General features: G+C 47.7%; 1 protein-coding gene across 2 annotated transcripts in view; it reads right to left on the bottom strand.

Moving 5' to 3' along the window:
* Positions 1-12501, bottom strand: part of ELP1 (elongator acetyltransferase complex subunit 1) — a 106612-nt gene that overhangs the window by 25250 nt on the left and 68861 nt on the right. For both annotated transcript variants that reach the window (XM_084628036.1, XM_084628037.1), the window contains exons 22-25: positions 11641-11720; positions 2956-3093; positions 1798-1883; positions 962-1110 (exon numbers count right to left, since the gene is read on the bottom strand). In XM_084628036.1, coding sequence (XP_084484162.1) covers positions 962-1110; positions 1798-1883; positions 2956-3093; positions 11641-11720 — 453 coding nt within the window. The remainder of the gene's footprint in view (positions 1-961; positions 1111-1797; positions 1884-2955; positions 3094-11640; positions 11721-12501) is intronic.

Below are 12501 nucleotides of genomic sequence, written 5' to 3'. Positions count from 1 at the left end.
GCTTTTTATGTAGCCTGTTGTAAAACTAGGCAAATATCTAGATGAGTTGATGTATCCTCTGGAAGACCTCTGCGTACCCCCAAGGGTACACGTAACCCCAATTCAGAACCACTGGTTTATGATTTTAGGCCCTTCTAGCTAGTTCATTACTGGCTTTGAGATTTGAAAATCAACTCTCATTTGGATTTTAGCAGCATTTCATGGACAGACTAAGGACAGCTCTTTTTTCAGTTTATGATTGTGTTAATTTTTGATGTCCTGACAACATTCATCAAAACTGTTTCCTTCTCTGTTTCGTCTGACTTTTTGCCAACAAGTGGATATTCCAGAATCTCACATTTCGTTTTAAAAAAGTGTTTCCCGCCTTAATGGTTGAGAAGAAACCCCTAACACTATAAACAGTGTTTTACTTGAGGGCCAGTGGCAGCTCCTTCCCTGCAGTTGGGGATCTCTGTGAAGTACCAGCCAGTTCAGAAACAGAGTCCTAATCTGGATGGGTATCCCATGGAGAGCCTCTCCTAAACTAAACCCAACTGGAAAATTCACACGCATACATGCTGTCACTCAGCTAAGGTCACTGCACACCATGTACCTGATCACCTCAAAAGCACAGAAGTGGAAAGCCAAGATTTCTACACCTCCCTCCAGAGATGCACCCCTCACTAGTGGCACAAACTCAGCACCCCATTAACTCTGCACTCTAAGGACAGAGCACTCTTGCCCCAGGGAGACTGTATTCCCCAAACTTGAGTGGGTGATTTCCCGAACAGTGCTGATGTGACAGTCAGGGGCTGGAAGGCTAGCCCGTGAGGGCACTTGTACTTTAGTGCGGGAAGATGGGTGTCTGGACTGGTACAGAGTTATGGTTTGGAAATGAAGTGTCAACTGATCCACCTTTGAAACTTTGGTAATTTTGTTTTGAAAATCAGAAAGCGGTAAGGACAAGTAGTGTCACAATGACCTTCTGAGACTTCTCTGCCACCATGACAACCAGATCAAAGTCGTATGTGCCCAAGGAGTGATCGTACAGTTCATTGACGTCAACCAGGAAGAGCAGATACTTCAGCGCTGCCTCTGCAGTCACCCCCTCAGCTGCTGGTGAAACAGTCTCTGTAATCGTAGGAAACAGAGCCATCAAAAATCACTTGTACCTTGCACCAATCGAAGGCTGTTCCCGTGAGCTCCAGGCACACAACAAGAACGCACGCTCACTTAGCTCACTAGAAACAGCATGGTCTGATTTCAGAGGCAGACTGGCAGTCCCCCTGCTCTAAGGATTCATTCAGTTTTGTGCTTGAAAGAGGGGATGCTGGGGATGCCTGCCTCAGTTATTCACGTAGTAACCTGAACAACAGCATAGCAGTCTTCAGGGCCTGGCCTGAAGCAAGGGACAACAAAACTTGCATCCTGCCTATATCACTGCAGAATGACCGTCAAGTGTGCCAGACTGAGTGACCAGCAAACAGGCACGGGGCTCACAGAACACCCGTGCAAAAAACAGGGCTCAAGGAGGCAGCTAAAACACCCAAGCTCATTCACGGACATGATTAACCAATCCCTGACTGCAGAATAATGATCACAACAGCAGGCAACAGTAACCACGTGTGACTCTGTCTCTTCTGTGCTATCCAGTGCTATTTCATTGTGACAGCTAACTTCACAGACTCTGAACTGAACTTTGTGAGGCCTGGACAAATTTCTGTTGTTCAGAGTAAAAAATCAGGATAAATAACGTTAAGTAGTTCTCTCCCCAGGTGTGCAGCCCTTTAGTTGCCATCTGAACTAGGAGCACTGTACCTCGCAGCTCGTGCACTTTTTGGAGGGCAATTTCCAGTTCTGGGGTGCTTTTCTTCACATGGGATGTCAGTATTGAAAGACAGTATCTGAGGGAAACAGACAACAAGAAACAAAGCAAGAAACCAATCAGAAGGAGAAGATCAACAATCTACAATAGAAACGCAGAGTTATGAACACCAGAGTTACCAGTCAACCACACACCTCACTTGGAACCAAAAGTACACAGCCAGCCAGCAGCAAAGACCAAAAAAACAACAACAACAAAAAACAAATACCATACAGTACTGTGTTAAAGGTAAGCTACTAAAAAAAAAAACAAAGGGAAAGTTTAAAAGAAGATTTGACACGGTTAAGGAAACTGTTTCTGTGCTTGTTTCATTTAAAGTAAGATGGTTAAAAGCACCATTTTTCTTCTGCATAGTAAAGTTTCAAAGCTGTATTAAGTCAATGTTCAGCTGTAAACTTCTGAATAAACCACCATAACATTTTGTTCAGAGTTACGAACAACCTCAATCCCCAAGATGCTCTTAACTCTGAGGTTCTACTGTATTTTTTAAGTTCTATCATTGAGTATTTTAGGGTAGTCTTTGCTTTAATGGAAGGGCTGGGATTTGGGGATTTTGTTTTTTTATTTGGAAAGAAAAAAGGGTGAAGAACATATCAAGGAGGAACATTTTGCCTGGGATGATCCCTGGGATATAGTACATGTATAAACACTGATGATTTGCCTTAATTAAAACAGAGAACTAGCTTCCTCACCCCACGAGCCTTTACCTTTGGGCGACAGAGCTAAGTGCAAGTCACTAAAGCTAGTCAACATTTTTTTTGGTAAAAAACGACGTTTATTGTGGAAAAACAGCCTTTTTTCCCCGAAGTAAAATCTTTCACCGAAACATTTTCCCCACTCTGTCAAAAATTTTGATTTTTTGTTAAAAGTTTTAAATAAAATTTCTGAAAAAATTCAGTTTTTCATTCATCAAAAGCTAGTTGTCAGTAAGTGAAAAATGACTTACATTTTCAGAATGTTTTTTTAAAGAAAAATAGGGCTTCACTTCCAATCCTCTGAAATTAAAAGCCTTTTTCTTACTTTTTAGCCAGCTCTAAAAAATGACTTTCTATTACTGTTCTGTTCTAAATTGCAGATGGCATTTCACTTACTTTTGAGGATTGATGTTTTCCATGGCAGCTCTCATTGCATCACAGATAAGGTCTACTTTTTTCTGATCAGGACACTGTTGTAGCTGGACGTTGCTGCTAACTGGAGATGGGTACATAGTCTTTGTGAAGTCTTCTTCTCTAAGAAGAAATATGCACTATAAACGCTAGTTGGATCCCAAGTCACAGCCCAGCACAAATACTCATGTCAGAAGATACATACAGTAACCCCTCACTTAGCATTGTAATGTTCCTGAAAAATGAGACTTTAAGCGAAACGATGTTAAGCGATTCCAATTTCCCCATAAGAATTAATGTAAATAGGGGGGTTAGGTTCCAGAGAAATGTTTTTCACCAGACAAAAGACATTATATACATATACACTAAGCTTTAAGCAATTTTAAGCACAGTTTAATATTGTACACAGCAATGAATGATTGTGAAGCTTGGTTGAGGTGGTGGAGTAAAGGGGTGGGATATTTCCCAGGGAATGCCTTGCTGCTAAATGATGAACTAGCACTGGGCTGAGCCCTCAAGGGTTAATACGCTGTTGTTAATGTAGCCTCACACTCTACAAGGCAGCATGGACTGAGGCAGGAGGGAGGAAACACAACAGATGCAGGACAGTAGCTGCAAACTCTTCCCTCAAAAAACTGAACATGACGATGAGCTCACGCTATCCAGCTGGAGCGCACCACTCCCTCCTCCTGACAGCACATGCACGGCTGCATAGGTGCCGACTTTCCAAAGTGCTGGGGTGTTCGGGCATGAGTGAGAGAGAGAGAGACATGCATTGCCCCTTTAAGTATGCTGACGCCACTTCAAGTACATTGCCCTTTTAAGCAGATCAGCCAACTCAGACAGGAAGCAACAGCTTCCAGCAAGTTACCTCCTTTCTGTCCCAAGCCCAGTTCCCATCCTCTGCTTTGTGGAGAGGGGGTACAGAGTGGGTGGGCAGGAGCAGGGTGACATCCTGATATCGGCACCCCTCTCCCCCAGCAAGCAGGAAGCTCCTGGGAGCAGCTCCCAGGCAGAGGGCAGGGCAGGAGCAGCAGGGTGGTGGCGGGAGGGACAGCTGAACTGCTGCTGGGCAGCTGCCCAGCCACAGACCTTAGAGGGAAATTAGGGGCGCTCATGCGGGGGGGGGGGAGGGGAGCTGCCAGCCCCCCTGGTTCTAATCCCCACAAGGCGGGGCTGCTCTTCCAGAGAATCCTGCAAGCAGTGGACAAAGCAGGCAGCTGCCAAAGACACTACAATGGAGCATTGCACAACTTTAAATGACCTTGTTCCCTCATAGATCAGCAACGTAATGAGGAAACATTAACCCGGACAACGTTAAATGACGAGTTGCTGTACCATGCACAAAAATCCACACTTTATGATTACTGGTACTCTTTCTTCTATGTAGTTCCTTATCCTTTCATCATCTGGCACAACTGGAAAGGACTCATGAAGTGGATTAATATCCATCACACATGATTTGTTCTCTTATCCTCTCCCCAGGGAAACATAAAACTTCTACTCTACAAGTGATACCAGGCAACAGGTAGACTCCATTTCAAGATGATTTTTAATTTTTCAGACAACTGGAGCGCCTCAGGCAGGAGGGCTCAGACACTTCTGATAAGACGACGAGTGCTCAGGATATTACTGTAACAGTTTGCATGAAAATCACAGGCCAAGCTTTTTTTTTTTAAATGGGAGCCTAACGTTAATCTCCTAACTCCTTAGTCTGAACTGCTGCGTGCTTGGCACTTTTGAAAAGTAAGCCGTTTGTTTAGGTTCCCAAACAAAGATTTAAGGCTGAGATTTTCAAAATGAGACTCCACACTCCATGTTCAGGTATCTAAAGAAGTGGCCTGATTCTCAGAAGTGCTGAGCAAACCAGCAGTTCCTAGTGACTTTAAAGGGAGAAAAATCATACTCAGCCTTCTGAAAAATTAGTCAGGAGCCTGAACAATAATCCTGGACACAGACCTTAGATAAAAAGGGTTTCCTTATTTCCCTCTGCAATTCCTCACAGGAGACCACTAAATCAGAGGAGTCAACTACTGACGCAACTGGTGAGATTTTCTCAAACATTCACATTCGCACGGCAAACCAGAAAAAAATACAAACTAGGGCTGTCAAGCAATTAAAAACAGTGTGATTAATCATACTGTCTAACAATAATAGAATACCATTTATTAAAATATTTTGGATGTTTTCTACATATTCAAATATATTGATTTCAATGACAACACAGACTACAAAGTGTACAGTGCTCACTTTGTCGGGAGGTGATCACAGAGTCCGGCACGGTGAGGACCTTGTCCATCCTGTCTATGGCCTGAGAGAACTTCGAGGCCAACCAGAGCTGGAGGGGCCTCATCCTGAGTCTGGCGTGACAGACCATGTACATGCACATTGACATGTGACCTACGAGTTGCAGGCAAACCCTGGCTGTTGTCACCAGGAACCTTGTGACCGAATCAATGAGACTTTTCAGGGTCTCAAATCTGTCTGGCGGGAGAGACACCCTGGCCGACACAGCGTCCAGGAGCGCCCTGATAAACTCTATGCATTGGACCGGGACTAACATGGATTTGGTGCTGTTTACCAACAGGCCCAAGGCGGTGCACGTGAACAGGAGGAGCGCCACATGATCCCTCACCTGCAACCGGGAGGTGCCCTTGACAAGCCAATTGTCCAGACAGGGAAATATCTGGACCCCCTCCCCACCCCGCCGTCTGAGGTAGGCCGCTGCCATCAACATGCATTTTGTAAACACCCTGGGGGCAGTGGACAGACCAAATGGGAGGACCGTGAATTGGTAATGATTCTGTTCCACTATGAAATGGAGGAAGCGCCTGTGCCCCTTGAATATGTGGATGTGGAAGTACACGTCCTGTAGATCGAGGGCAGCGTACCAGACCCGGGGATCCAGGGAGGGGATGATGGAGGCCAGGGAGACCATGAGGAACTTGAGTTTCACCATGTACTGGTTCAGATCTCGCAGGTCCAGGATGGGCCTGAGCCCCCCTTTGGCCTTCGGGATAAGGAAACAACAGGAGTCATACCCCTTGCCCATGAACTCCTTGGGCACTGCCTCTATCGCTCCTAGTCCTAGGAGCCGCCCCACCTCCTGCTCGAGCAGAGCTTCGTGCGAGGGGTCCCCCAATAGGGACGGGGGCGGTTGGGCGTGGAGGAAGTAAACTGGAGGGTGTAACGCCGGGAGATGGTGTTGAGGACCCATCGGTCTGAGGTTAGCCACGACCATTCTGGAAGGAAAGCACACAACCGGTTGGAGAAGGGTAGCTTTATTGGAACACTGGTGAGGACTGGTGGGGTGTCGCCGAGCATCCCGTCAAAAACGCCTTTTCCCCGCCTGCTTGCCCTTGGAGGACCCGGGCTGGGGGGCAGGCCGAGACTGCCTCTGAGGGCATCTCTTATAGTCCCGCTGCTTCTTATGGGCAGCCTCATACTTCAAGAGGGCGGCCTGGGTGGGAGTCTGCTGCGGCTTGAACTTTGGTTTTGCCGGAATCGTGACATAGGAAGGATGTGTGGAAAGGATAATAGCCTTGGTTTGTATTATCTTTTCCAGAGAATCTTCATGAGGTTAGAAGGAGGATAATCTGCACGCACTCTGTCCTACTTGCTCTTGTCCCAGTCTTCTTAGTCTCTCTCAGAGTCTGGAGGGTCGTGCGGGAGTCTTTCATGCCATGCAGCCTTGACTCTGTTTCCTCCGCAAACAGAGCTTTCCCATCAGACGGGAGATCCTATGTGGGAGACTGCGCCTCGCTGGACAGCCCAGAGAGCAGGAGCCATGACGCCCGTCTCATCCGAGGCTGCCTGCAGGGATGCCTTTGCGGAGGCTGCCCTTTCCTCCACTTGTGCCTTGAACTCCTTCCTATTACGCTCCTGGAGGGAGTCCTCAAACTTGGGCAGGGAGCCCCACAGATTGAATTTGTACCATCCAGGAGAGCCTGATGGTTTGCGCCTTGTAACTGGAAGCTGACCCTGCCATTCCCAGTGGAGGACTGTCTCGACCACCAGGGACTTGGATGCCAGGTGGGTATACAAGTACTCATGCCCTTTAGTGGGTACAAAGGACTTGCGTTCCACCTTTTTAGAGATGGGGGCCAATGAGGCCAGTGTTTGCCACAGGGAATTTGAAATCTTAGCCACCCCTTCATGGAGAGGCGAGGCCATCCTACTCGGTGACAACATGTTAAACAGGGAGTCTGAGGGCTCCTCCATCTCCTCTGCCTGGAGGTGGAGGCTTGCTGCCACACTCTTTAAGAGTTCTTGATGGGCCCTGAAGTCCTCCTGCGGGCCGGGAGGCGGGGGGGGGGGGTCGCGCGTGGGGCTGCAATTGCCTCTGTGGGCGGGGCGAGGAAGCCAGTGCTGTGCTCTGGGTATCATCCGGCACCGGAGGGTCCACCACCTGGCAAAGTGCCAAGGATGTACATTCCATTGACTCCTTTCTTGGGGGTCTGGAGAGGGAGGCCGACGGTGCCTCCGAAGCTCTGGCCACCGAGCGGGCTCCCACCGGGGGCTGTGCCAGAGGCCATGGTGCCCACGGGTACCATTGGGCCGGCCATGGCACTCGGTGCCACTGCACCTGCTGCGGCACCGGCGGGGCCGGCTGTTCGGGTTGGCTGGCCTGGCCCACCGAGGGACGGCTACGACGAGACCGGGCTGGCGTAAGATCTGCTGTCGTCACAGGACCGGAAGGAGCGGTGGTGCTGGGATCTCCCATGGCCACAGGACCGCGATCTCGACGTGGAGAACCGGTACCGACAATAACAGCTGCTCCGCGAACGGCCTCAATGGGCAGACCCGCGACGGCGACATGCCGGCAATCGACGCCTGGGGCTGCGATGTCTTGGCGGAGACTTGGAGCAAGAGTCCGAGCGGGAACAGCGTCGACAACCGTGCCATGATCAACTGTGGTGCCCTCTCCAAGACGAGGACCGTTGGCGACGCCCACCACGGTCCCATCGATATTCGCTCCTTGAGGACGAGCGGTGTCAAGAGTCCCAGCCAGACGGAACCCAGCCAGAGAGTCTGGTCGGCATCAAGGGCGATCCACATGGACTCTGCCCCGAGCGGTCGCTGGGCAGTGTCGGGAATGTTCCCTCGACCGAGACCGGTACCGGGCCAGAGGCGACTGCGGAGATCCCAGCGGCGGCTTGCCTCTGGAGCGTGGGGCCAACATCGGCGGCGCACCGGGCAGCAGCATGGACATAATGTCCCGGGCTGCCTGGAGGGCTTCAGGCATGGATGGCATCTGGACATCTGGAGAGGCCTGCTCCGAAGGGGCCAGGCTACTCCATACAACATGAGTCAAAGGCCTGGGGCCCGGTGGTGATCAAGGATGGCCCGACATGGGCCTAGCCTCTGTCCCACACTTCCCTCAGTGCTGCTGCGAAGAGGGAGTCTTCCTGGCGCTCTTGGCATGCCCCGTGGACAGGGAGCGGTGCCGACTGGTTGATGGCACTGGAGGGTTGCCGCGCACCGACGCCGCAGTGCCGGTTCCCAGTTTGGAGCGGCGTGCCGGGGTCAAGCACTGACTCCATCAGGACGGCCCGGAGCCTAATGACCCTTTCTCTTTTGGTCTGAGGCTTAAACGACTTGCAAATCTTGCACCTTTCGCTGATATGGGTTTCTCCCAAACAGCGCAAACAGTCTGTGTGCGGTCACTTCTTGGCACAGAACGCCTACAAGAGCCACACAACTTAAATCCCGGGGAGCGGGGCATGCCCCGGCCTGGGCTCACTGACTAAACTAAACAGACAACTAACTAACTACAGGTACTAACATTGAACAAACAAACAGTTCTGGGGACGAGCTACAGCAAAGCTGGAGCAGAGCAGTTCCAACGCACCTTCACTGGCGGCAAGAAGGAACTGAGGGTGGGGGGAGCGTGCAGCTCACCTTATACCGCGCCAGGCAGGCACCACTCCAGGGGTTGCGGGGACGCTCCCCGCCATGGGTACTGCTAGGGGAAAAACTGCCGGCACCAGTGCACATGGCAAGCACGCACACCTATTGTGGAATACACACGAGCAATCACTCGAAGAAGAATCATAGGATCCTTCATGCTTCAACCACCATTCCAGGGGACATGCGTTCATGTTAACGATGGGTTCTGCTCAATAACAATCCAAAGTAGTTCAGACTGACATGTTAATTTTCATTATTTGAGTCAGATGCCTCCAGCAGAAGGTTGATTTTCTTTTTTGGTGGTTCAGGTTCTGTAGTTTCCGCATTGGAGTGTTGCTCTTTTAAGGCTTCTGAAAGCATGCTCCACACCTCGTCCATCTCAGAGTTTGGAAGGCATTTCAAATTCTTAAATCTTGGGTCAAGTGCTGTATCTATCTTTAGAAATCTCATATTGGTACCTTCTTTGCATTTTGTCAAATCTACAGTGAAATTGTTCTTAAATGAACATGTGCTGGGTCATCATCCAAGACTGATATGAAATATCATGTTAGGGCTAGGGATGCAGGTCACACAGGAAGATCTGGATGACCTTGTAAACTGGAGTAATAGTAATAAGATGAAATTTAATAGTGAAAAGTGCAAGGTCATGCATTTAAGGATTAATAACAAGAATTTTTGTTATAAACTGGAGACGCATTACTTGGAAGTAACAGAGGAGGAGAAGGACCTCAGAGCATTGGTTGATCACAGGATGACTATGAGCCACCACTGTGATATGGCCGTGAAAAAAGCTAATGTGGTCTTGGGATACATCAGACGAGGTATTTCCAGTAGAGATAAGGAGGTGTTAGTACCGTTATACAAGGCACTGGTGAGACCTCATCTGGAATATTGTGCACAGTTCTGGTCTCCCATGTTTAAGAAGGATGAATTCAAACTGGAACAGGTACAGAGAAGGGCTACTAGGATGATCCTTGGAATGGAAAACCTGTCTTATGAAAGGAGACTCAAGGAGCTTGGCTTGTTTAGCCTAACCAAAAGAAGGCTGAGGGGAGATATGATTGCTCTCTATAATATATCAGAGGGATAAATACCAGGGAGGGAGAGGAATTATTTAAGCTCAGTACCAATGTGGACACAAGAACAAATGGATATAAACTGGCCATCAGGAAGTTTAGACTTGAAATTAGATGAAGGTTTCTAACCATCAGAGGAGTGAAGTTCTGGAACAGCCTTTCAAAGGAAGCAGTGGGGGCAAAAGACCTATCTGGCTTCAAGACTAAGCTTGACAAGTTTATGGAAGAGATGGTACAATGGGATAGTCTAATTTTGGCAATTAATTGATCTTTGACTATTAGCGGTAAATATGCCTAATGGCCTGTGATGGGATGCTAGACAGGGTGGGATCTGAGTTACTACAGAGAATTCTTTCCTGGGTATCTGGCTGGTGAGTCTTGCCCATATGCTCAGGGTTCAGCTGATTGCCATATTTGGGGTCGGGAAGGAATTTTCCTCCAGGGCAGATTGGCAGCGGCCCTGCGGGTTTTTCGCCTTCCTGTGCAACGTGGGGCACAGACCACTTGCTGGAGGATTCTCTGCACCTTGAAGTCTTTAAACCACGAGTTGAGGACTTCAATAGCTCAGACATAGTTTAGAGGTTTGTTACAGGAATGGGTGGGTGAGATTCTGTGGCCTACGTTGTGCAGGAGGTCAGACTAGATGATCATAATGGTCCCTTCTGACCTTAAAGTCTATGAGTCTATATGGTATAACGTGGGTAAAACAGAGCAGGAGACATACAATTCTCCCCCAAGGAGATTAGTCGCAAATTTAATTAACACATTTTTTTTAACAAGAGTCATCAGCATGGAAACAGGACTTCTGGAATGGTGGCCAAAGCATGAAAGGGCATACGAATGTTTAGCATATCTGGCATGTAAATATACCTTGCAATGCCAGCTATAAGCCATGCAAATGCCTGTTCACAGTTTCTGGTGACATTGTAAATAACCAGAGAGCAGCATTATCTTCTGTAAATGTAAACAAACTTGTTTGTCTTAGCAATTGGCTGAAGAAGAAGTAGGACTGAGTGGAACTGTAGGCTCTGAAATTTTACATTGTTTTGTTTTTAAGTGCAGTTATGTAACAAAAAAAAATCTACGTTTGTAAGTTGCACTTTCATGACAAAAATTGCACGACAGTACTTGTATGAGGTGAACTGAAAAATACTATTTCTTTTGTTTATCATTTTTACAATGCAAATATTTATAATAAAAATAATATATACTTTGATTTCAATTACAACACAGAACACAATGTATATGAAAATGTAGAAAAACATCCAAAATATTTAATAAATTTCAATTGGTATTCTATTATTTAACAGTGTGATTAAAACTGCGCTTAATTTTTTTAATTGCAATTAATTTTTTTTTTTTTAGAGTTATGGCATGACTCTAAATGGCGTGAGTTAACTGTGATTAATTGACAGCCCTATTACAAACTGCGACAGCCAAACAAAATGTAAGTCCCCAGTTGGCCAAATCAAACCAATAGCCACAAGTGAGTCCATCTTGCTGAATTCCTCTGCCTGGATGGACCAGGCCCACAGCCAGCTAGCCTGGCAGTTAGAAGTCACCATCCACTTGGTCAGACTGAATCCTCTGGTTCTTTGAGATCCAGCCCCCATCTCCAGCTTCCAGAACAATGATACTACGGCTTTATTTACCAGTGTTCTTTTATCAGAAGACCAATACTTACTTCAACTCGGTGAAAAATAAGTTGATGTAATTCACGGAATCTATTTGTTTTATGAAGGTTTCCACATTTTCCAGAAAAACCTGAAGTGAACAAAACCCTTTCAGTGCTGATGCTGTTACTGACATGCATATTAACACAAAAACACACAGAGAGACTTCAAAGGGTCATTTAAACGTGCACATGGGCATATCCAACTCTAAACCCGAGTTACCCTACTCTTACCATTTGGACACGCTGTAGTTCTTTGCATGCAAAGAGTATGAGCTCTATAGCACTGGGTACCATCCTTAAGAACCTGGGTACCTCATGCCCCAAGCTCTCATGGCAGCTGTTCAGTACAAGGCAAGGCCAGCTCAGGGGAGATAAACTTCCAAGTGTGACATGGAACAAAGTTATCGACACAGCCCTAGGAGCTCTATCCTTCACTCAGATCTGTGCCCCTCTGCTGAGAATCCACCCACATGGATCCACTTGCAGGATCAAGACCTTAGTAGATACAAGCAGCACAGGCTCCACTAACACTGCTGCCTTCAGCCTCCTCTGTCGCCAGAAAAAGCTTCCTCCCCTAATTGGCCAGTGGGACTCTGAAGTGGTGCTGACAGAGCTTTATAAACACTGATTACATAAGAACGGCCATGCTGGGTCAGACCAGTGGTCCGTCTAGCCCAGTATCCTGTCTTCTGGCAGTGGCCAGTGCCAGGTGCCTCAGAGGGAATGAACAGAACAGGGAATCATCAAGTGATCCATCCCCTGTCGCCCATTTCCTGCTTCTGGCAAGCAGAGACTAGGGACACCATTCCTGCCCATCCTGGCTAATAGCCATTGATGGACCTATCCTCCATGAACTTATCTAGTTTCCTT

This window comes from Lepidochelys olivacea (genome assembly GCF_965140295.1).
Source record: "Lepidochelys olivacea isolate rLepOli2 genome assembly, chromosome: 5".
In the NCBI taxonomy this organism is placed as follows: Eukaryota; Metazoa; Chordata; order Testudines; family Cheloniidae; genus Lepidochelys; species Lepidochelys olivacea.
This window is presented reverse-complemented; position numbering and strand designations above follow the sequence as displayed.